Source organism: Acipenser ruthenus, chromosome 3 (genome assembly GCF_902713425.1).
Source record: "Acipenser ruthenus chromosome 3, fAciRut3.2 maternal haplotype, whole genome shotgun sequence".
In the NCBI taxonomy this organism is placed as follows: Eukaryota; Metazoa; Chordata; class Actinopteri; order Acipenseriformes; family Acipenseridae; genus Acipenser; species Acipenser ruthenus.
The window spans coordinates 86,751,744-86,774,807 of NC_081191.1; the positions used below are offsets into that span (position 1 = coordinate 86,751,744).

General features: G+C 39.0%; 1 protein-coding gene across 1 annotated transcript; it reads right to left on the reverse strand.

Moving 5' to 3' along the window:
- Positions 1–825: 825 nt before the first annotated feature.
- On the reverse strand, positions 826–16,963 carry LOC117394558 (lactose-binding lectin l-2-like). The gene is made up of 6 exons (XM_059018616.1): positions 16,909–16,963; positions 7,591–7,663; positions 6,921–7,057; positions 5,559–5,693; positions 2,016–2,124; positions 826–1,006 (listed from the first exon to the last, which is right to left on the reverse strand). The coding sequence occupies exons 2-6, from the start codon at positions 7,649–7,651 to the stop codon at positions 939–941; spliced, it is 510 nt and encodes a 169-aa protein (XP_058874599.1). The 5' UTR covers positions 7,652–7,663; positions 16,909–16,963; the 3' UTR covers positions 826–938.
- Between the last annotated feature and the right edge of the window lie 6,101 nt (positions 16,964–23,064).

A 23,064-nucleotide genomic window follows, 5' to 3' on the forward strand; every position in this document is an offset into this window, starting at 1 on the left:
ATCAAATTAAAAATTAAAAAACAGCTTTTGTAGCCATGAACCCTCAGCGCTTGCTATAGTTTTAGTTCTTAGCCAATAGTATGTCTGTCCCGCTTAGCCAATAGTATGTCTGTGATTGTTACCTCCAACAAGGTTTTAGTTAGGGCAGTGATTACTCTACAAAAGGGATTACTGTACAATATGTTAATAGGGGAGAACCAGGCAAAAGCAGTGCCGGAGAGTCCCAGGTCAGCGAGGGAGGAAAGGAGAATAGAGTGGTCGACTGTGTCAAAGGCAGCAGAGAGGTCGAGGAGAATTAGGACAGAGGAGAGAGAGGCCGCATGAACAGAGTAGAGAGTTTGTGATGGAGAGAAGAGCAGTTTCAGTGGAGTGTGCTGGACGAAAATCAGATTGGAGGGGGCCGAGCAGAGAGCGTTGACAGGAAAGCAGAGAGCTTGGTGGTGATACAGATGGGGTGATGCAGGCCTGTAATATAGAGAGGAAACTATATTTACTTATACAAAGTTTGGACTTCTTCTGCCTGTTCAAGGTCAGTTTGTGTTGGGTTAACACTGATAATGCCTGTTCTCTTTCACCATGGAAACCAAGATCTAAAATACTTGTGAACACTAAATCTTATTTATTAGAACAACATGGCTAGGCAACCCATTCCATACTTGCCATACACAGAGTGGTGGGGGTATGGAATGGGTTATCTTGCCATGCTGATGATGCTGAATTAATGGGATCCTTCAATTACCCACTAGAAACTGGAGGAGCACTAGTGAGCCGATTCACCTCCTCTTGTTAGTAAATTTTCTTATGCAAAAGAGACAACACAGATGCTGGGTATGCTGACTCATTTTTATTGATCAAGTGCACTTAACAGACATTCTGCATTTTATTAAAGAGGATTATACAGGGGATTATACATCAAATCTTGAGTTCATCATAGTCACTTAAAACTTGGTCACACAGACAAATGGATATTGTGCTGTACAAGAGTAGTCATTCCAACCTCCAGAGCCTGAAAGAACAAGAAATGGATCTCTGTCACTCAAATTCAATGTATTGGAAACCTATGAATCAAGTATTCCCTTTTACACTACAGGTGTGGGTGCTACAGAGCGTATTTATTTTCATGTTTCAATGGCCAGCTTGTAGCAGTGTGACAATAGCAGCTTCACCAAGCTTTGAATTCAGAGCTCCCCACAGCAACGTAAAATAAATGAGTAAATGGTTAATTACGTGCGCTATAAACAGAACACCATGGTTCTTCATGGGTAACTAAAAAAGAATCAGCTTGTGAGAAAAGACATAAACAATTCAGGACCATCTCCCCTCTATTTTAAACTCCCCTTACCCATTGATACGTTTTTCATTTACACACTTGGAACCATCTTGCATCTTGCATATGTTTCAGCTGTATGCTTTATTGCAAGAAATACATCCTTGTATTTTTCATGTCCATACGTAGATAAGTGCAAAAACACATATTTCTGTAAAATACACTGTTCTACACCATTACGCTTTCCAATCTGCAAGTTTTATAAACGAACAGTAGACATTTTTTTGCTCTCATTTCAAGTGCAGTGTCATAGACAAATCCTTTCAAAATCACAGAAGCTCTGAAAAAAACAAGTTTCATACCAATTACAGAAAAATTCAAATTGTTTTTAAAAGAGCAGGAAAATTAAAATACAAGATGACGTTTTAACTGATCACACAACCGATCATAAAACCAAGGTTCAATAAATTATTCTATTTTTAGGGTTCAAGACATTTTGGGGACATACTCGTCAAGTTTCAACGTCAAATAAACATTGAATGTGGCCCTCTGGCCTGAACATCTAGAGTAAAGCTCTCATAAGACATGACAAGCTACATTTCCTGGATTAGTTCTTTGGGAAGTCAAAGCAGAAAGGAGCACTCAATTTCACCAGAGACGTCAGAGCTAACCATAACAATAAAGACTCCCTGTAAACTAAGACCAGCTACAGAAAGAGAAGGAATGGGTTTCATTCAGACACAATTACCTCCCCAGTTGGTGTGCAAACAGTTTTCAACTCCATGGTTGTTGGGCTCATTTTTGTTCCAATGGTTGTAGTCCCATTTCGATCCGTCGGTCCACATCCATGAACCCTCCTGTGGAGTCAAAGGAAAAAGGGGGATATGAAAAACAAAGTTTGTTAGTGGAGGCTGACTGACTAAAAACACTCGGTCATTTTGTTTGTTTCTGTGGCAATGAAAATTAGAGAGCTATCAAGAGCCAGTGCGTGTTCCTGCTATCAAAACAAGTATGTCAGTGACATCCATCCCCCATTGCCACGACTGTGAATTAAAAATCAGAGCTATCAGTACAATGAAAAAGTTTATAACCATGATGTATCTCAGTCGTTATTCTTTCTTTGGCACAGCCTTGGGGTTACGGAATGCCCTTCTATGTGTGTTCTAATTTTTCTTGAGACACTGTGCTCAAGCCAAATGAAAAAATTACCCTATACATTTCGGGTTTCCATTGGCTCCATTTTTTTTACTCTTTTCACCTGATGTCATGCAAATGATATGTAAATTAGCTATGCATGCAGCGTTCTTGTGCTGTTTTCGCAGACAGTTCGGGAAAATGTGGTTTCCATGCACAGAGAACAGGTACAGGAAAGAATCTCTTGGAAATAAGAACATAAGAAGAACATAAGAACATAAGAAAGTTTACAAACGAATGGAGGCCATTCAGCCCATCTTCCTCGTTTGGTTGTTAGTAGGGTATTGATCCCAGAATCTCATCAAGCAGCTTCTTGAAGGATACCAGGGTGTCAGCTTCAACAACATTACTGAGGAGTTGGTTCCAGACCCTCACAATTCTCTGTGTAAAAAAGTGCCTCCTATTTTCTGTTCTGAATGCCCCTTTATCTAATATCCATAATTGTTAGCTGACATCTTGTTTGAGTGAAACTTTAAAGCACAGTATTAAGCTTATGTAATAAAGCTGTGATTTGTAAATGCCTCGTGCCTGGTTGTTTAATAATGTGTTTTACTGCTCTTGCCTAAATTATTTTTCAAATGTCCATTAGTGGGGTGGCATATCGTTAATAGTGAATAATATTTCAACTAATTTATCACATGACTTATTGGTTAAAGAAAAAAGAAAACAATTAACCTGGAGGTATATAATGAAACTGTTCAACCCAGCTATTGCAGATCACCATGGCTGAAAACCTGCGGAGACGTAGGATTATAGAGATCTGTGGCAGACACCTTCCACGTATGCACCCAAGGCTGGTTTCCATGTGAAAATGAGCGTGGATTTGCTGTGTTTTACGTCGTGCTCACGAGTAAATGAGATTTACCCTGTCTCGCCTATGTGGCTCGAGAGGGTCAGGCCACAGACCTGATCCTGTCAAGCTGTTCTCTCAAACATGCACGCGCATCGCCACTTCACGTGTAAATAACCACACATGGAAACACACTGTCAAGCCTCTTCGTGTTTAAAACTGCTGTTCAGCATCATCTGCGCTTGAGATGAACTTGTTTTTGTTGTAATGAAACCGTAACTATGTTTTTTTTATCTTACTATGTGCATGGTGTGTGTTATTTCTGGATGTATTGTAATTGTCTGGAATTATTTTATTTTTGTATTGTTATTTAATTGAGTATGTTCTACTTAGGTCTCTCTTTGTATTAGTGCTGCACTATTGAGATGTACCTGTGATGGCCCTGTGGAATATCTTCTTCTTGTATTCTCATGATACGTGAGAGTGCAACCCTTTCACAGAAAACAGAATTTATAGGGGTAATTGTCATGTGCTTCCGCTTTCCTGAGAATGCTAGGAATTTGAGGAAAGCTGAGGCCTGTGAATGTACAAGCAATGATTAGGTAAGCTAGGCTGGAGATAAAAGGAGATAAAAGGCCAGATAGATAAAAGGCAAGCCATATGCCTGAATGCTGGTTTATGTAACCTGTCATTTGACAACTGACATTTATATTAAAGTGACTTTTTGTTGTATTTTCTGTTCCAGACGATTGAGGCTAATCTTTGTGCTTTTTTGGAGTTTCTGGGCCATATTTTCACAGCATTTCCTATTTGAAAGGATAAAAAACATAAGCAAACAGCTTTAATATGTATAAAAGGGCACGAATAGTAGTAAATGAGTTACTTGGTTCTAGTTTTCTTCTTAAAAAAATTGCAGTTAATTAAAGACTGGAGTAACCGCTGGCCCCTGGGACACATTTTCAAAGTGTTTACACCAGTCTTTAATTAACTCCTGTTTTTTGAGAGAGGTTAAACACCCGTTCATTTTACAAAACTAAAACTAAAGTTTTTAAAAGTCTTTAAAAAAATATATAAAATTGCTGTGCCTTTTTTTCAGCTTTTTTTCTGTTTTAAAATATTTTATATATATTAAAAAAAAAAAAGTTCCCCCTTCATCAGGGCCCCCCGGGGGAAATTTCCCCATCCTCCCCACCCTCTCGGTGGGCCTGTCTGTGGATTGTGTTGTTGCGTTTCCTGACTCTCTGTGGATTGTGTAAATGTACTGTACTACACATTGGGTTGCTGTATCTGACTCTCTGTGGATTGTGTTGTTGCTGTACCTGACTCTGTGGATTGTGTTGTTGCGTTACCTGACTCTCTGTGGATTGTGTAAATGTACTGTACTACACAGTGGGTTTCTGTACCTGACTCTCTGTGGATTGTGTTGTTGCGGTACCTGACTCTCTGTGGATTGTGTTGTTGCTGTACCTGACTCTCTGTGGATTGTGTTGTTGCGTTACCTGACTCTCTGTGGATTGTGTTGTTGCGTTACCTGACTCTCTGTGGATTGTGTTGTTGCTGTACCTGACTCTCTGTGGATTGTGTTGTTGCTGTACCTGACTCTCTGTGGATTGTGTTGTTGCTGTACCTGACTCTCTGTGGATTGTGTTGTTGCGGTACCTGACTCTCTGTGGATTGTGTTGTTGCTGTACCTGACTCTCTGTGGATTGTGTTGTTGCGGTACCTGACTCTCTGTGGATTGTGTTGTTGCGGTACCTGACTCTCTGTGGATTGTGTTGTTGCTGTACCTGACTCTCTGTGGATTGTGTTGTTGCTGTACCTGACTCTCTGTGGATTGTGTTGTTGCTGTACCTGACTCTCTGTGGATTGTGTTATTGCTGTACCTGACTCTCTGTGGATTGTGCTGTTGCTGTACCTGACTCTCTGTGGATTGTGTTATTGCTGTACCTGACTCTCTGTGGATTGTGCTGTTGCGGTACCTCACTCTCTGTGGATTGTGTAACCGAATGCGAGGAGGGGATAACAGAATGTAAATAAACCGAGGCCTCTTCGTAAAACAACATTTCTGCACATCTTTTTAATATTATTGGTGAAATATTATTCTACCTAATGTCACAATTCCATCTGCACCATGAAACCAGCCTGTAAAATTCAATCTCACGTTGTTCTCAAACTGTGGCTGCAGCCAGTTCCAGCTGCAGTCTACTGGCCAGTCTGCAAGCAGACATCATGTCAAAAGATCACCTGCATGTATCTTAACATTACTCCAGGAAGAAACCTCACTCCATGTAATCAGAACTGCTCTACCTTGAAGCAGTCTGAGCCCCCCAGCCAGGTAAGAGACACCTTCTTCTCATTGCTCTTGATCAGATTCTGGATGAACTGGTTGTCATCATCACTGTGTACGGAGGCGAGATTCCCCCCGAGGCCGAGGCAGTGCAGCTGGAGGGAGCAAAGAGAGACAGCTTGAGCTGGGCAGACTGGGAGCACTGGGAAGCAGCATGTCATCAATACAATACGCACTGTGAGGATTCAGAGTTTTATACAGATTGAATGATTGAGTGTTGTTTATTAGGTGTGCAATGATACACTGATGTCATGATAGATACTACGATATGAGGGTTGCGATAGAATATCTATTGTGGCAGGGCAAATCCCTGCCTGGGAAAAATGTGTTGGTGGCTGGCAGGGATAGGGTTAATTTCTGTCCCTGCCAGATAAATGTGTGTGTGTGTGTGGCTGTGTTTGCACAGCCACAAGTGTAAATTATTATTGTTTCTAATTGTTGTGTTTAGTTTAATTGATATCACCTACTTGTAATGAGCAGGCAGGTATAAAAGCAGAACCAAAAAATTTGCTCAGGGCAGTCTGTGAGAAGGCAAGAGGCTGTCGTTGTGAAGAGACCTGTGTGGTTCCTAAAGGTAGTGTGTAATCCTTTTAATTGTCAGTAAACGGCTTAGCTGTCCGATTATAGTTAAAATTGTAAAGAAAAGTTGAGTTAGTACTCTGAGGGGAGTTAGGTTTTTGTTTTGATTTCTTTTCTTTTATTTCTGTTACAATAATAAAAAGGCACGAAAGTGCTTAAAAACTTCAAATTCCTGCATCTGGGTCTGTTTCAAAGGGGCAAATGAACCTTACAATAAGTAAATTGTTCACACTATCAAGATACATTTGATGGTCTTGATGAGCTACTTTTATGATGCACTATAAGTTCAATTGATAATTTTAATGATGGGCTATTTTGTTAAAAGACAAAGACTTTAGGATAGAGAGAGTATGTATTCATACCAACTACAAATCACACTTATTCTTCATACAATGAGCTATTTGGTGGTCTTGTATCACAATACAAATGATGCATAATTCTATTATGATATATAATTTAATATATGATACAGAATGAACTGTTACACCTAGAACAGGGCGGAGACTGGGCGTCAAATGGCGACCCTGCACACCACCAGCGAGTGTCTCAACTGGGATGCAAAAGAGCCGGACACGTCTGCATTCTTGGTTACATAGCTTTTAACCTCATCTCGCCAACATGGGACAGAGTCAGTAACGGCAGGGCATCGCACAACACTGCATGTTATACAAACTTGAGCAGAGTGTTGCTACATTACATCCCTACTGTCTACACAGCTATGGATGCTATATAATGAGAATTACCTCAGCATCTGCCCATGTCTTCGTCACACTGTAGTAGTGGTAGCACTGGCCGTTGAAACTGACCCCTCCATCTGAACAGGTGCTTTGGCACATTGACATCTCCCTCTTCTCCACTACATTCTCCTCCTCACCCTGGGCTGTGAAGTACAGGACACCACACACAGGGAGAGTGACAATTCACTTTAAGGCAGCATACATGTTGTCAGCCTCCTGATCAGTATAACTACACTTGCCTGTCAGGAGTGTGTCAGTTGAGGTTGTGAGTGACCTAGCGGCTAGCGAGAGGTAAAATTATTTGCTAGAAACTTGTTTTTCTTGTGTTTTCCTTCTGCTGTATGTTTAAGTTTTCAATGGCTATCTCTAACCAAGCTGAGAGTGTATTTTTTGCTGTCATACAAAGTGTGTTAAGTGTGGTTGCTGCTGATAGGTTCCAGTGGGAGCGTGACATATATTAAAGAATAGTTGGCAATCATCTGTTCGCTATTCGTATAACTAGATGTTTTCAGAATTCTAGTGGCTGCTGTCACAATGTGGATCGGGTGAAACTTTGAGTTATTATTTTGTATTCAACTAAGAAAACAATTTCAGGCTACTCACAGCCTTAGAAATTTTAACCTCTTTCAGTGTTTCTGTCCCATTATTTAAACCCTTTACAGAGTGAACGCCCTACCTGCAGCCCTGCTGAGAGCCAGGGCAATGCAAACCACAACTGAGACCGCTGCTGGAAACATGATGACAGGCTCCTGGAAGAGGAAAAGAGACACCAGAGGCATCACGTTACTGCACAGCCTGGGAAGAGCTCTTACAGAAAGAACTGGAAAGAAAATAGTGATCCTAATAGCATAGAATATGGTACCGTGGTCCTAAAATGGATTAGCATCCGTGCATATTGGTTCATATCATCACGCTACCCATGGCAAGTTGAAATATGAAAGTGTTCCCACTGTGATACCATTCTACCAATGGATGCCTCATCCCATTGTCAAGGTGGGTCTTCAACGTGGCTCGATTACCCATTCCAAACCCTCAGCACTCTCTGTGTGGTGTGCCTCCCACCCTCTGTCTTAAGTCTCCCCTTAATGTTCAACTGTGTACGCTGGTCCTGTTTTTTGTGATGCTCTTAAAGTATTTGCTTTAAATGTAAGTTTTGAAGCTGACCCACACACTCACACACACACACACACATTTTGTCACCTTTCAGTCAACAGTAAAAAATATAATTGACCCTTCCCTTGATTTTGTTCCATCAATTTACATCCCTCCCCATCCCCCAAAAGCCACTTTTCTTCAGTTGCCCCGTTGCCAACCACAGGAGGTCTATCATCTTGTCCAAACAGCCAGGTGAGGGAGCCTCAAGTGCCAATTTTTTTCATCTCATGCCACAGTCCATAATCATCAAATAAATACTATTGATTACAAACTGTCGCAGGGGTTTATCCTCAACTACTGAACTATGCATCATCATCACTTTGCTATGCTTTTATCTGAAAATCAGTACAATACATTTTGTATCTATTCATACCATTGTATCATGAAAATATGTTACCGTATTATGTTACCATATCTGCCCTAGTGTAGAGCTGCATTTCAGCTGCAGCAAGGATACAAAATGTTTACAAACTCACACTAGACCAAAAAATGCAGCTCATTTGTTAGTTTTAATAATACGTAGAGTTTTCACTCTACATAGGTACGTTTTACATTGACATTAGTATTTTTTAATAGATAAAATAAAAATCAAGACAACTCACTTAAACACTGCTCCAAATTGATAAATTTCTTTGAGGACAAGAATTTAAATAAGCTAGTGTTTTGTTACTGAGTCTTGATGGGTTTTGATCACTGTCTGGCACTGTCTGTCTTGGCATGGGGGAAGTGGGTGCCTGGATATTCTCTATGCCCAGTTCATGAAGAAAGAACTAAATATGAAAAGTCATTGGATCTATTTACCCTCAATATGACCTTTCAAGTTCCATTAAACAGATATGCCAAAGGTGAATGATCTTAAAGACTAAGACTTTTGCCCAATACTTTATGTCAGTGCTGAAGGTGCATGGTGAGATGAAAAAAACAGGAGGAAGTTGTTTATACTGTGCTGTTTTATTATCATTAAATCAAATACAGACACTGTATCCATGGTACTGAACAGGCTTAAATCTGAACCGACTGGTTTGACTAAAGGTGTAAACACCTGATGCAGTTTTTTGTTCTTATCACTGCAGCCTATTATACAATGTGAGTACATTTCCCTATAGTTTCTTTCACATTCTTAGGCATTTTGGTTTTGTCCAGAAAGGTTTCGATATGAGTAATCATGCTGTATAAAAGTCTGTAAAGTGAAAAGTTCAAGTTTAGTGAAGACTTGAGAAGACAAGATAGCACAGCCACTGTGATACAATACAAGACCAGGTAATTAATATATTCCCTGTAAATATATAAACGTAGTAGTGGAAAATATTTTAAAATAAAGTATTCATGCAACACAGCAAATAGAAACTGTTTAGATGATGGGCAAATACCCATTTAGCTGTATTTATGTAATTTGATACATTACAAGTAGATTTTTCTTTTGCGGTTAACAAAATTAGAGTATGTTACCATAACAATATAGTTAAAGAGAAAATTAAAATAACAGGTAGATGACAGTCCAAGAAATTACGAAGAAGCCTGTCCTCAAATAAGGGCAATCGCACTTCATTGGTTAGCTGTAAAGCTATGTTTTGTTATTTTTTTTTAATTTTAAGTTTTTAACGTTGATTTCCCATCAGAGAACATAATCTAGAAATGTTAAAACTGTACAGTAAGTAGAGCTCAATCATCAGCTGGTACACCTCTCTTAAACTAAATTTTGATGAGCATTACTTTGGCAGTTTTATCAAATTGTCTTTCATTATGCATTAACCATAGTAAAACATGATTTTTCCCATACATATCTGGGATGCCTGTACTTTAACACATATATAAGGGACACTTTAGTATTTATAGGGCATATTGATCAACTACATCCCCTCATTGGGGGGCGGGGTGGGATATGCCTGCCACAGGTGTTCACTGAGCATTTTATGTCAGATCTGCCGATAGGACCCTCCGTGGGGTGCTGTCCTCGGTCCCGCCTACCGAGGGATTAAACAGTCATCCCATGGAGACCATTTCCTCTTTTGCACCGAACCATTAAGGGATAGAACCTGGAGAAAGTATGCCGCGTAGCCCAGCACCGAGGTGGGCGGGCCAAGGCAGCCGGCGAGGTCTACTCAACAGTGGGGGCAGGTATAAACACAGCCCCGGTGGAGGAAGTACCCGGCTGACTGGCTGTTGTTGTCTTTTTTTATTTTTATTTTATTTTTATTTTTTTTATTAACTGCCATGCAGCAAAAATTCACAGCACAAACACAGGCAAAGCGGCGTTGTGTGACAGGGTCAACACACAGGTGGATACACAACAACAACGCACACAAATAATATTTATTTTTATTTCGCCCAAGCTGCGTGAACGACAGCTGGCGGAGTCACTCAACGGCAGAGATATGGCAAAGCCGAGCCCCGGCGGAGGAACAGTGTTCTACCTGAGAGTGTAGGCTCAAAAGACAACACACACACACTTAATCAAATATTGCACAGGCAGTCACTCACATACGGCAGACAGTCGTAGTACAAGTGAAGCAGGCCGTGAAAGAAAGAAGCAAAAAAGAAACTCAAAAATAGAGCCGCTGATTCCACGAAAGCGACAAGCCAGCTCTCAGCACGAATGCAAGGGAACTGCAGTCGACTCAGAGGAGCTCTTTCAAAAACACTCGTAAGTGAGAGGCAAAAGAGGAAATGGTCTCTGAGGGTTGACTGTTTAATCCCTCGGTAATCTGAATGAACTGATAAACACTCTAAAAGTGTTGTAAAACATTTCATTAACTTTATGCACACTTTATTTCATTAAACAAACTGGATATGCTTAAAAAGCTGTTTGCTCTGCATTCCTCTTTCAGTAACTGTTTCTGTATGAAGTGCTGCTTATTAATGTTTAATAAATATTTTATAAATATATAATATATGTTTAATAACTATGTTATAGGGTGTTAATGAAACATTGTAGATGGTTTATAACCATGCATTAGCCATAGACAGAATTACAGTTTTATAAAGAGGACAGTTTCTAGCCACATATTCTACTTTGGGATGCTTAACTGTGCAATAGCCATAGACAGAATTACATTTTTATAAAGGGGATACTTTTTAGCCACCTATTGTACTTTGGGATGTTTAAACGTAATTCCGTCTATGGCTATTGCATGGTTATAAACCATCTATAATGCTTTATTAACACTCTATAACATAGTTATTAAGTATCTTTATATACATATAAAATATTAATAAGCAGCACCTTAATATACAGTGTTACTGAATTGACTAATTTTGCTTAATGAAGTAGAATGAAACCTGCTGAATAATGTTACGTTAATATATTGAATTACATACTACTTTGTAGTTTTCCATACACTTCACAAAAAACTGAAAAATGTAACATGCAATATAGTACTATTATGACACCTCACTCCAACACACTTGTGCATATACATTGTTTAAGTAAAAAAAAAAAACAGGACACTTTCAGGGCTATAAAATGTATAAGTCTCAAACACAGATTGTTTTTCAAGGCAAAGGCATGTCTTTAATTAAATAGAACATATGAAGTCTCTGAGCAGATCCTAAAGCACTAAGGGATTTATATGTCTTTGAAACTTGCTGTGGATTCGGCCATTTTACAGATAGCAGGTCTCTGGAAGTGTGCTTTCAAAGAATGCAACTGTGCATAACAGTGACTGTAAATGAGATGACTGTCCTAATACAACATGCTAAATTGAGTCGTTGCAGGTGGGTAAATGTCATGCTCCTGGCAAGAAGCCTGTTGTATTCTATTCTGTTGCCCATGTTACTGCTGCTATGTCTGTTGTAAGTATGATCCAGAATCACTTGGATCCTTTAAAGACTCAACTTAATAACGCATAATAAATAATTAACTGCAAATGTAATAAACTAGTTAAAAGTCCGGAGGGTAATTTTGGTCGCATCCATGTTCAGTGAAAATGGATAATGTTAATGTTTACTGTGTGTCAAATATTAGATTAATATCGATAAATAAAATGAATTGTTCAACAATAAAAGGACAAGAAAAAAAATATGTCCAGTCAGGGTTCACAATCGTGTGGTTTTGAATTTGCTTTTTCATTTTTTTTTTTTTTTTGTGTGTGGCCTGTGTTGTATTCCAGACGTCTTCATTGTGGAATATGAGAGAGAACAGCAGGCTTGGGTCAATGGAGTGAGGATTGTGCAACATGAACACACTGTGGCTGCAGTTGACCATCAAGGAAACGTGGCCGTGGTGGGAATCGAGCAACTTTTGATTCGCTGAATGTCTGCTGGGTAAAAAATGTACGTATAACTATTTGATGTAAAAAGCTTTGAGAATCTGCTGTGTTGTGTTTAATATCTTAAATACTGAAAGCTAAAGATCACTCACCTATAGGAATAATTCCAAACAAAACTATTCCTTGTTTATTACTTTAAATGGAACTGTTAGGATTAATACATTTCAGCCAGTTTAGCATCAGTATAGCTTTAGCTGTAAAGACAGTGGCTCACATCTATAGAGAGCACATCCGGCAGTCTGGTCTGTTGGTCTTTCTATGAAAGTGTAGAAAGTGTAAACGGTGCATTCTGTTAATGGAGCTGATCTGGTCTCACGGTGTGTGTGCCAGCCTACACCTTACTCAAGACAGTGAACATGACTGTATTATAGTAAGTATTTAAGTATTTACCCATTTTCTTTTCTTTCATTCATTTATTTACATCACCACTTAAATCCAATATTTGGAACTCTCATGCACATATAATAATAGTGTCTATTGTGTTTGGCATGGATTCATATTTACACAGTGAGGACTTTTTAAAATAAACTTCCTGCAAATATATTTAAAAATATCTAATAGTCTTAATCAGGGTGAGTCGATAAATGAACAGTGCAGAACATTGTCTTGTGTTTATAATATGTGTGCAAGGTGATCTAGAAACGCAGGTCTATTTCACAGAGCTTTGAGGGCAGTTTTAAGGAATGTCTTTTAATACTTCTTGCATTTAAACATAGATTATCCCTCTACTAGTTTACCTCTTTAGTCCTGAAATGTATTTCCTACTGCCCCCTGCTCCTCTTACCTAGTTTAAATCGTTCCTCACTATCTTGTCGATGCTCACCTGGAGTGTTGGATCACTAATACCAGGTTCTCTCTGACTCAGTCCAGTAGCTTGTCAGCCTGGCCTGTGCTGCTCAAAGCTGTAGCAAAAACGGTCCCTTATTTTTTCCTCTACAACAAGAATAAGGGAACCATTTTTCAATTTTCATGTCAAATACAAGAGCGACTTCTCTTACACACGCATGACATAATGGAGTTCAATAGGTTTGGCCGGGTGATTTAAGACATGGATATAATAAAAGAGAATAGGTAAATACTCTTGTTACCCTTTTCTCTTATAAATTGTGTCACATTGTCCTGAGCGAGGTATCTTTAGGCTGGCACATGTAACAGATGGTTTCGCTGTGATAACTGAGCTCAACAAGGTCTGATGACAAAACGTGAAAAACATTCTCTGCAGCATCCAGCACTACATTTAAAACAAAGCCGAGCAAAGAATATTTTAACTGTTAACATACAGTACATGTCAATATATCTATCAATAAACAAGCCATATTATAACATTTTGTACATGTTATTGTTTGTTTAGCACTTCCCTTTAATAAGCTACATGTTGGAATTATAGGTACTGTACAGCATTGTGCAGATATGCCACTGGAACTGGTTCTGCCATTTGGTGCTACTTGTGTTTGTACTTAATAAATACTCAGTTAGTAAATATTCTACATTTTATGCTGAAACACCTGCCCTAAAAGATTGAACAGTAAAAAAATTGGTTTCCCAGAGCTTCTTAGCAAAAACATGTTTCACTTCTCTTCACTCGGCAGTTCTTCTTTGCCTTTCCCCCCCACTTTAACACGCCCATGACTACGTATCGGATAGATGACTTATGCTTTAAGCTTAGTCCTTTCGGTCCCTTAGCAGTAAGATACGATGGAATTCATGTTACAGCAGCATCTATCATGGGTATAAAAAAAGTCATGTTTGTACCCCTAAATGTATTCACTTAGCACAGCTGCCAGTGGTGTCCCATATTATTGCTGCAGCCTACCGACCTCAGCACCCGTTGAAGTAAAATCTCTTAATTCATTGGTTCACAAGACTGAAAACAAGAACGAAGACGTGAAGAAAAAGTTGGTTCCATGAATTTGTTAAAAAAGACAAATATGGGGCTTAACATATCAGCTTGCTGCAAACTTACAGAACAAAAGTTATAAAAAATGCCCATTTGGATTAGCATCTATTGAGGCATTTGTGAAACTTGTATAGGATACTGGCATACTGGATCCACAATAACAAAAAATATAACAACATTCTACAGGCAAAAGCCTTGCACCGTCCCTGCGGAATCTGGATACAGGTATTTATTATTATTATTATTATTATTATTATTATTATTATTATTATTATTTAGTGGGAAATGTGGGCAAGTAGGGTAGGCTATTCTAGATTTACTACCAGTATTTTGAAAATGTACTCTACTAAACATTTGGACTGGATATTTTTTTTTAATATCATTAATGTAAAGTGATGGATTTTAGCTACATTTATAGACTATTATAGGATCATAATTGCCACCCTTATGTAGAAACCCATGTATATGTTGTATATGTATAATACGTATACAAATATAAATGCAGTCAAAAACTGTTTAGCAAATAGTACAGGGATAGTGCAAAGCACTCTCTTATGGGATGTTGGTATTTTTTTTGGCATGTATGTAATGATATGTCTGGGTTTTTTGTTTTGTTAAATTTTTCTGGTAGTAAAATAAGGTAGGCTGCACTTGCGGTTCTTCAACACAACCTAAAGACCTCTTGTGAAGCCCAAACATTTAAATACTCCCTCCCATATATTAATATTAATTAGATCATTTGAATTTTAAACGAAAACTACATGTAAACCCAAATTGCCCGAAAGGTACTACCAAAATAGCGTGCCAAAAAGGTGAGACCTATTTTTATTTTTCCATGTAAATCAAACCAGTTCCAAACTTTAAAAATGTTCTTGTTGTGTACAGGTAAGAACTCAACTTTATTATGAGTAGATTGTGTTAATATGTTTTAGGCAACATATTACGATAATATTCGGTACGATATTTGTTTATTTATTAGTTTAAAATGTTTAAGTAGACAGTTATAAACCACACTGTGATGGCACAAAATGGCCAAAATGGTTTAATAGATCAATTTAAAAAAAATATTCAGCGAAAAAAGACACTTTACAGAAAAGACACTTTACTTTATGTTTAAAAGGGACCAAAAACAAAGTACACAGAAAGTACTGATTAGAGGAGAAACCTCAAAATGGAGCGAGGTAACCAGTGGTGTACCACAGGGATCAGTATTAGGTCCTCTGCTATTCCTAATCTACATTAATGACTTAGATTCCTGTATAGTAAGCAAAATTGTTAAATTTGCAGATGACACAAAAATAGGAGGAGTGGCAAACACTGTTGCAGCAGCAAAGGTCATTCAAAATGATCTAGACAGCATTCAGAACTGGGCAGACACATGGCAAATGACATTTAAAAGAGAAAAGTGTAAGGTACTGCACTCAGGCAATAAAAATGTGCATTATAAATATCATATGGAAAAAAACCTAGGAGTTTATGTTGACTCAGAAATGTCTTCATCTAGATAATGTGGGGAAGCTATAAAAAAGGCCAACAAGATGCTCGGATATATTGTGAAAAGTGTTGAATTTAAATCAAGGGAAATAATTTTAAAACTTTACAATGCATTAGTAAGACCTCATCTAGAATATTGTGTTCAGTTCTGGTCACCTCGTTACAAAAAGGATATTGCTGCTCTAGAAAGAGTGCAAAGAGCGACCAGAATTATCCCGGGTTTAAAAGGCATGTCGTATGCAGACATGCTAAAAGAACTGAATCTATTCAGTCTTGAACAAAGAAGACTACGCGGTGATCTGATTCAAGCATTCAAAATTCTAAAAGGTATAGACAATGTCAACCCAGGGGACTTTTTCAACCTGAAAAAAGAAACAAGGACACGGGTCATAAATGGCGATTAGATAAAGGAGCATTCAGAATAGAAAATAGGAGGCACTTTTTTACATAGAGAATTGTGAGGGTATGGAACCGACTCCACCAGTAATGTTGTTGAAGCTGACACCCTGGGATCCTTCAAAAAGCAGCTTGATGAGATTCTGGGATCAATAAGGTACTAACAACCAAATGAGCAAGATGGGCCGAGTGGCCTCCTCTCGTTTATAAACTGTCTTATGTTCTTATGTTTTTATTAGTAACTAACACCGAGCTATGGTGAGTTCCAAATGTAAAATGTTTTCCTGTTATTTACATAAAGTGTTTGGACACAGTAACCTAAATTTACATTGTGTAATGAGTGCAATTGTGTAAGACTAGCGCATCCTCCTCTTTCTTGGTCCATTCGTCATTTTTTCCAACATTACTGTGATCTCTCAGGCTGTATACACATTTTTGACAGCTGGGGTCTTTAAACTACGCACCACACATGTTCACTTCTCATTGGTCAGTTTCCCTAGTTACGGCTTGTTGCAGCTCCAGGATCGGATCAAGATTAAGGATCTGCGGAGCCCGATCCAGGTCCGCATAATACAACACATTTTCATGATCTGGTTCCAGTGATCCCAGATCCGATCCCTTTTTTTATCTCGATAGTAGAAACGGCCCCAGGACTGGGCGCACAAGGGCTAGTGTGAGTTTCACGCCTTGAATTAGACAGTGGGATAGAACTGCTTTTTTGTAATCAGTACTACGAGGTTCCAAACCTGCAAAATTAAGTTAGGAAAATGGTTTGTATTCTTACCTGTAAAAACGACCTTCCTTCTGAATGATGGATTCCTCTGAGTGTGCTGCTCCTTTATGTAGCCCACCGAGGAGCAGAGGGTGTGTGCTTTGTAAACACTGCGGTCTGAGGAGTTTACTCAGGGATAAAGAGTGGGAGTCATGGGTCCCCAGTAGGACTGCTGGTAAAGGCGCTGCCACGTTGAGTGAGGAATGAGTCATGTGATTGGAAGCATGCAGATTCACCCTTGAGGCTGATCTTAGCTGGGGGCCCATCAGAAGGTCTCCCATGGTGACACCTGCAGACCCCTTGGAAAGCGAAATGGCAAGACAGTGGACAGTGGAGACAGTGCTGGCGCGACACAGAAATTGGCAGTTTCAATTGGATAGAAGACGGGGGCAATTGACAAAATCTTGCATTGTTGTTTCTTTCTTATTCCTTAACCAATAAATAAGTATTACAAAACATATTTCATTAATGTCCAAATTAAAGAGTAAGTAGCTAGGTTCTGAAAAACGTTTACATTTATAACTTTACAGTCTGTTTCAAAGCTTTTTACAAAATGTCCTCTCTAGTGCACTGATAGTGTAAGGATTTCTGGCAAAGTGGTGAGTGGTTACAAATGTGTGCAGTGCAGAGCGGATACAAAAAGACAGACAATGATTTCCAGGTGCAAAGGTCTTTATTGACTTATTAGACAATGTCCAGAGCCTTAGGTCAAACACCTGTAAATAATAAATGATGGAAGTGATACAACAGCATGTATCACTTCGTTTGTAATCCTCAGGTTTGACCCGAAACCAAAAACAAAGTCCATGTTCTGTCCTCACCCACACGTAAAACAGAACAGTGTTTAAAACAGTGTTCATTTAGTGTGTGAAACTAGTGCTCATGGTGAAAGACAGTACGTTGTGAAACAGGGAAGTGCTGGTGTCCGGGTTTGTTGCTGGCCTGCGGCTGCAGCTCCTGATAGTGTTAGTAGTCTTTAGAAACAAAACAAACAGTTTTTACTAGACAGACAAACAAACAAACACAACACTCACGGTTTCTTATCACAGCAGTCTCCTAGGTTGTTCTAACCATTTACAAAGGAACAGATAACTTACACTACAACCCCTATTTATACCCTTGCTCATGACCCCTAGGTTAACGAGCGCATCCGCTCCTCCAATCCTCAGATGCCATGCTGTTTCCCGTCCAAGTCATTGAGTTTGGGTACCGTAGCTCCGCCCCCTTCCTAAATGACCGACTTCCACCTACCCCAAGGTAAATTGTCATGCCATTTAGTTAATGGTACTCTGTTCCTTTTACACAGCACCCTCACAGGTCGGGAGGGAGATCTAACACCAAGAACACCGTGTAACAATTATTATTTTTTTTTTTGGTTCCTGGGTAGTAAGTGTTATTTCCTAATTGCTTATGCCTCGAAAGTATAGAAAATGACTATTATTCCCCACAAACTTTGCTTTTATGACCAGGACAGTGATATTTTGAAATTTACCTATTTTCCAGAACATTCCAGATAGATTCAGTGCTGAGTAAACTTGGAGTAACTTCTAGAACTTTCTAGAACTTTCCAGTAATATAAATAGCTGCTCCATAATGGTAACAAGTACCAGTCTCTTCCCCTGGCTCACTCGGTGCACCTCAAAGAGGATTACAACAGCATCAAGACCTTGCTGGACGCCTTGAAGTATGATGAGTACGGCTGGGAGGTCATAGGAGACTTCAAAATGGTGGCATTCCTGATGGGTCTCCAAGGCGGTTTTACCAAGTTTCCCTGCTATCTTTGCCTTTGGGACAGCATGGACACCAAGGCGCACTACCACAGGCGGGACGGGCCACAGCGGACCAAGTTCTCTGTGGGGAGGAACAACGTCAAGTGGGAGCCACTGGTGGACCCCCGGAAGGTGCTGATGCCACCACTGCACATCAAATTGGGCCTTATGAAACAATTTGTCAGAGCTCTAGATAAGGAGTCGGCAGCCTTCAAGTACCTTCAAGACTTCTTCCCTAAGCTGTCTGAGGCAAAGGTCAAAGCCGGTGTCTTCGTTGGACCACAGATAAAGAAGATCCTGGAGTGCAATGAATTCCCCAAGAAGCTCACTAGTAAGGAGAAAGCGGCTTGGAACAGCTTTGTCGCAGTGGTTCGGGGCTTCCTGGGCAATCACAAGGCCGAAAACTGTGGAGCTGGTTGAGACTCTGGTGAAGAACTACGGCACAATGGGCTGTAGGATGTCCCTCAAAGTCCATATCCTTGATGTTCATCTTGATAAATTCAAGGAGAACATGGGAGTGTACTCGGAGGAGCAAGGCAAACGCTTCCACCAGGATATACTGGACTTTGAACGCCGCTACCAAGGACACTATAACGAGAACATGATGGGAGACTACATTTGGAGGCTGATTCGTGAAAGTGATTTACAGTATAATCGTAAATCTCGAAAAACTACTCACTTCTAAATCTTTTGTAGTCATTTTTGTATTACTTTAGTATAAATACATGTTAATTTGGATTCATATGTTGTTTTTTTCTGACTTTATGTGAACGAAAAGACACAAATTTGCCCGTTTTCTCATTGGAAATAGGTAAATTTCAGAATATCACTGTCCTGGTCACAAAAGCAAAGTTTGTGGGGAATAATAGCCATTTTCTATACTTTTGAGGCATAAGCAATTAGGAAATAACACTTACTACCCAGGAACAAAAATTGTGTTACATAGTGGAATCATTCGATCTCTGTCACAGGATTATACCCGCATTGTCAAACAGGTAACAATAATGATCCATGATGTGGTATGGAACAGAAAAGACAGTGCTCTTCCTGCAGTAATTTAGAGGACAGAATCTCAAACACAGTGCACTAGAGTAGACATTTTGAAAAGAGCTTTGAAACAGACTTTAAAGTTATAAGTGTAACAAATTGTCAGGACGTTAACAATGAAAAGGAATATTACTGGTACGTTTTTTAAACAGTTGTAGCAACACATGGGGATGTGTAACACTATATTTTTCAGAACCCCGCTACTTACTCTTTAAGCTTAATTTTATTTTTTTACAATTTAATCCACCCTTGAGTGATTGAATTACCCAATCTACAGCATGAATGTTCACATTGTTCATTACAGTGTTTACTGAATAATATTTACCGACGCTCATGTTCTAAAGAAGTGCGTGAGAATGTTTATTTATATGTATTTATCTTCAAATAGTCCTCACTGTGTAAATATGAATCCATGCCAAACACAATAGACACTATTATTATATGTGCATGAGAGTTCCAAATATTGGATTTAAGTGGTGATGTAAATAAATTAATGAAAGAAAATAAAATGGGTAAATACTTATGTTAGTGAGGTAATCCTCAGATTGAGCAATCTCTTACTATAATACAGTCATGTTCACTGTCTTGAGTAAGGTGTAGGCTGGCACACACACCCTGAGACCAGATCAGGTCCATTAACAGAATGCACCGTTTACACTTTCTACACTTTCATAGAAAGACCAACAGACCAGACACAGACAGACCAGTATTAGCTATACTGATGCTAAACTGGCTGAAATGTATTAATCCTAACAGTTCCATTTAAAGTAATAAACAAGGGATAGTTTTGTTTGGAATTATTCCTATAGGTGAGTGATCTTTAGCTTTCAGTATTTAAGATATTAAACACAACACAGCAGATTCTCAAAGCTTTTTACATCAAATAGTTATACGTACATTTTTTTCCCAGCAGACATTCAGCGAAGCGAAAGTTGGTCGATTCCCACCACGGCCACTTGATGGTCAACTGCAGCCACAGCGTGTTCATTTTGCCATTCCATTGACTACAGTCTGATGTTCTCTCTCATATTCCACAATGGAGACGTCTGGACAATGGACACAGGCCAAACACAAAAAAAATTAAATAAAAAAGCGAATTCATAATTACACGATTGTGAACCCTGACTGGACAGAGGTTTGCAACTACGTAACCTAATTTTGTGAAAATATTTGAAAGCACAGGCATCAAACCCCTGTCACCCACCACAACAAAATTTTTTTTTTTCATGTCCTTTTAGTGTTGAACAATTCATTTTATTTACTGATACAGCAATTAATCTAGATCAAAATAATATCTGACACATAATAAACATTAACATTATCCATTTCCACTGAACATGGATGTGACCAAAATTGCCCTCTGGATTTTTGACTAGTTTATTACATTTGCAGTTAATTATTTATTATGAGTTATTACATTTTAATTTACATCAAAACATTCTCTTACCTGGCTCTGGTAACCATGATCTGGTCGCACATTATTTTGGTAGTGTGAATGGGGTATTCATAGAAGGGCTTGTTAGTAGTCTGAATGAAGTTGTTATATTTCAAAAAAGCTTTCCGAATCCAACACAAAATATATATTTCACAGTTGGCTTTAACAATACTGGATTGTGTATTAAATAATAATTAAGTTTTATATTTTTGTGTTAAAATAGAGGTCACAAGAACATATGAAAATTAACAAAAGAAATGAAGGTTATTTGGCACATCAGTACCCATCCAGTTCGATTGATCTTTGTCAAGTTGGGTCTTAAAGGAGCCAAATGATTTTAGATCATACTTACAACAGATATAACAGCAGCAGCATTGGCAACAGAATAGTATACAAGATGACATTTTCCCACCTGCAAAGACTCCATTTTAACAATCACAGTTATGCACAATTGCATTTTATGAAAGCACATTTACTAGCCCTTACTTAAATAATTTGTATGCACAAGTGTGATGGAGTGAGGTGTTCCCCATTGCATGATGAATGCACATTTGTCAGTTTTTGGTTTGTGTGGCAGAAGTAGGGTAAAACTCCTTATCCCTGTGACAAGGAGAACAAGTAAAAACGTGGTCAGGCTAAATTGGCCTTGCCTGACCACATGTATAAAGGCAAAGCAGGGAGAGCTGCTCGGGTGAGTGTAGAACTCAAGGAGAGCGGGTGTCTGTGCTCTCTGTCCAAGTCACCTCATGTAGAATGTGTTGCATTTGTAGAAACCCATCCCATTTATGTACACAGCGCTCTAGATAGGCTGTATAAAGGGTGTTTTATGCATTGATAAAATATGTCTGGGCTTTCAGTAGTAATAATACAAATGTCAGGTTCATTCCACTCACTTGCAATGCGTGTTTGTGACTGGCAAAAACAGCAACTGGATTCTTGATTTTGGATTCTGGATTTCTTGCTGCCATCTTATTCCCACTCAGCCTAACTTGCCAATTTACCTACCTAATACAGGGGCTGGAACAAAAAATAGAATCAGCTGGCATGACACTGTCAATGAATAAATGTATGTATATATATATATATATATATATATATATATATATATATATATATATATATATATATATATACACAGGTGTTATTATTAGGGTCATCTTTCAGCTGTGTTTTATTTGCCATTCCATTATTGAGTAATAACAGAATTACTGATTTCCACAGAAAACAATTGCATATTCCTGGTTGAAGAATAAATAAATAAATAAAAAATAAGAAGAAGGTGTAGGCCGTGGCTCATCATTGACAGCACTGATTCAGGGTGATGAGTTGGGGGTTCTAGAACACTAGAACAATCTGAGTCGGGGGTTCTAGAACACTGGAACAATCTCACCGGATAAATCCTTGTGGCAGGATGGCTGCAGTGGTGACGTCACACCCGGAAGAAGATGTAAAAGGAGGCTGTGTGGTCCAGTGGTAAAAAAAACGGCCTTGTAACTAGGAGGTCCCCGGTTCAAATCCCACCACAGCCACTGACTCATTGTGTGACCCTGAGCAAGTCACTTAACCTCCTTGTGCTCCGTCTTTCGGGGTGAGACGTAGTTGTAAGTGACTCTGCAGCTGATGCATAGTTCACACACCCTAGTCTCTGTAAGTCGCCTTGGATAAAGGCGTCTGCTAAATAAACAAACTTTTTTTTAAACACACAGCAGCTGCGGGTTAAAAGCCGAGACGCGAATGCACTCGGTTTCTTTATTAAATAATAATGAAATCAAAGGTTTTTACACAAACCACAAAACAAACAGGCACAAGGGCCAAACAAACCAGACAGACAAACAAGTAAGTGTCGTGCTGGCTAATCCAGCACGTTTTAGCAATTGTTATTTTTAAATTCTGTCTCCTCTCTATCTCCCCGTACCT

Excerpts from the sequence above, each read along its gene's own strand:
- LOC117394558 (XM_059018616.1), bottom strand. The coding sequence starts at position 7,651 with ATGTTTCCAGCAGCGGTCTCAGTTGTGGTTTGCATTGCCCTGGCTCTC. Across the intron at positions 5,694-6,920 it reads AGACATGGGCAGATGCTGAG|CTGCACTGCCTCGGCCTCGG; the intron begins GTAATTCTCATT and ends TGCTCCCTCCAG. Across the intron at positions 1,007-2,015 it reads TTTGCACACCAACTGGGGAG|GCTCTGGAGGTTGGAATGAC; the intron begins GTAATTGTGTCT and ends TTGTTCTTTCAG.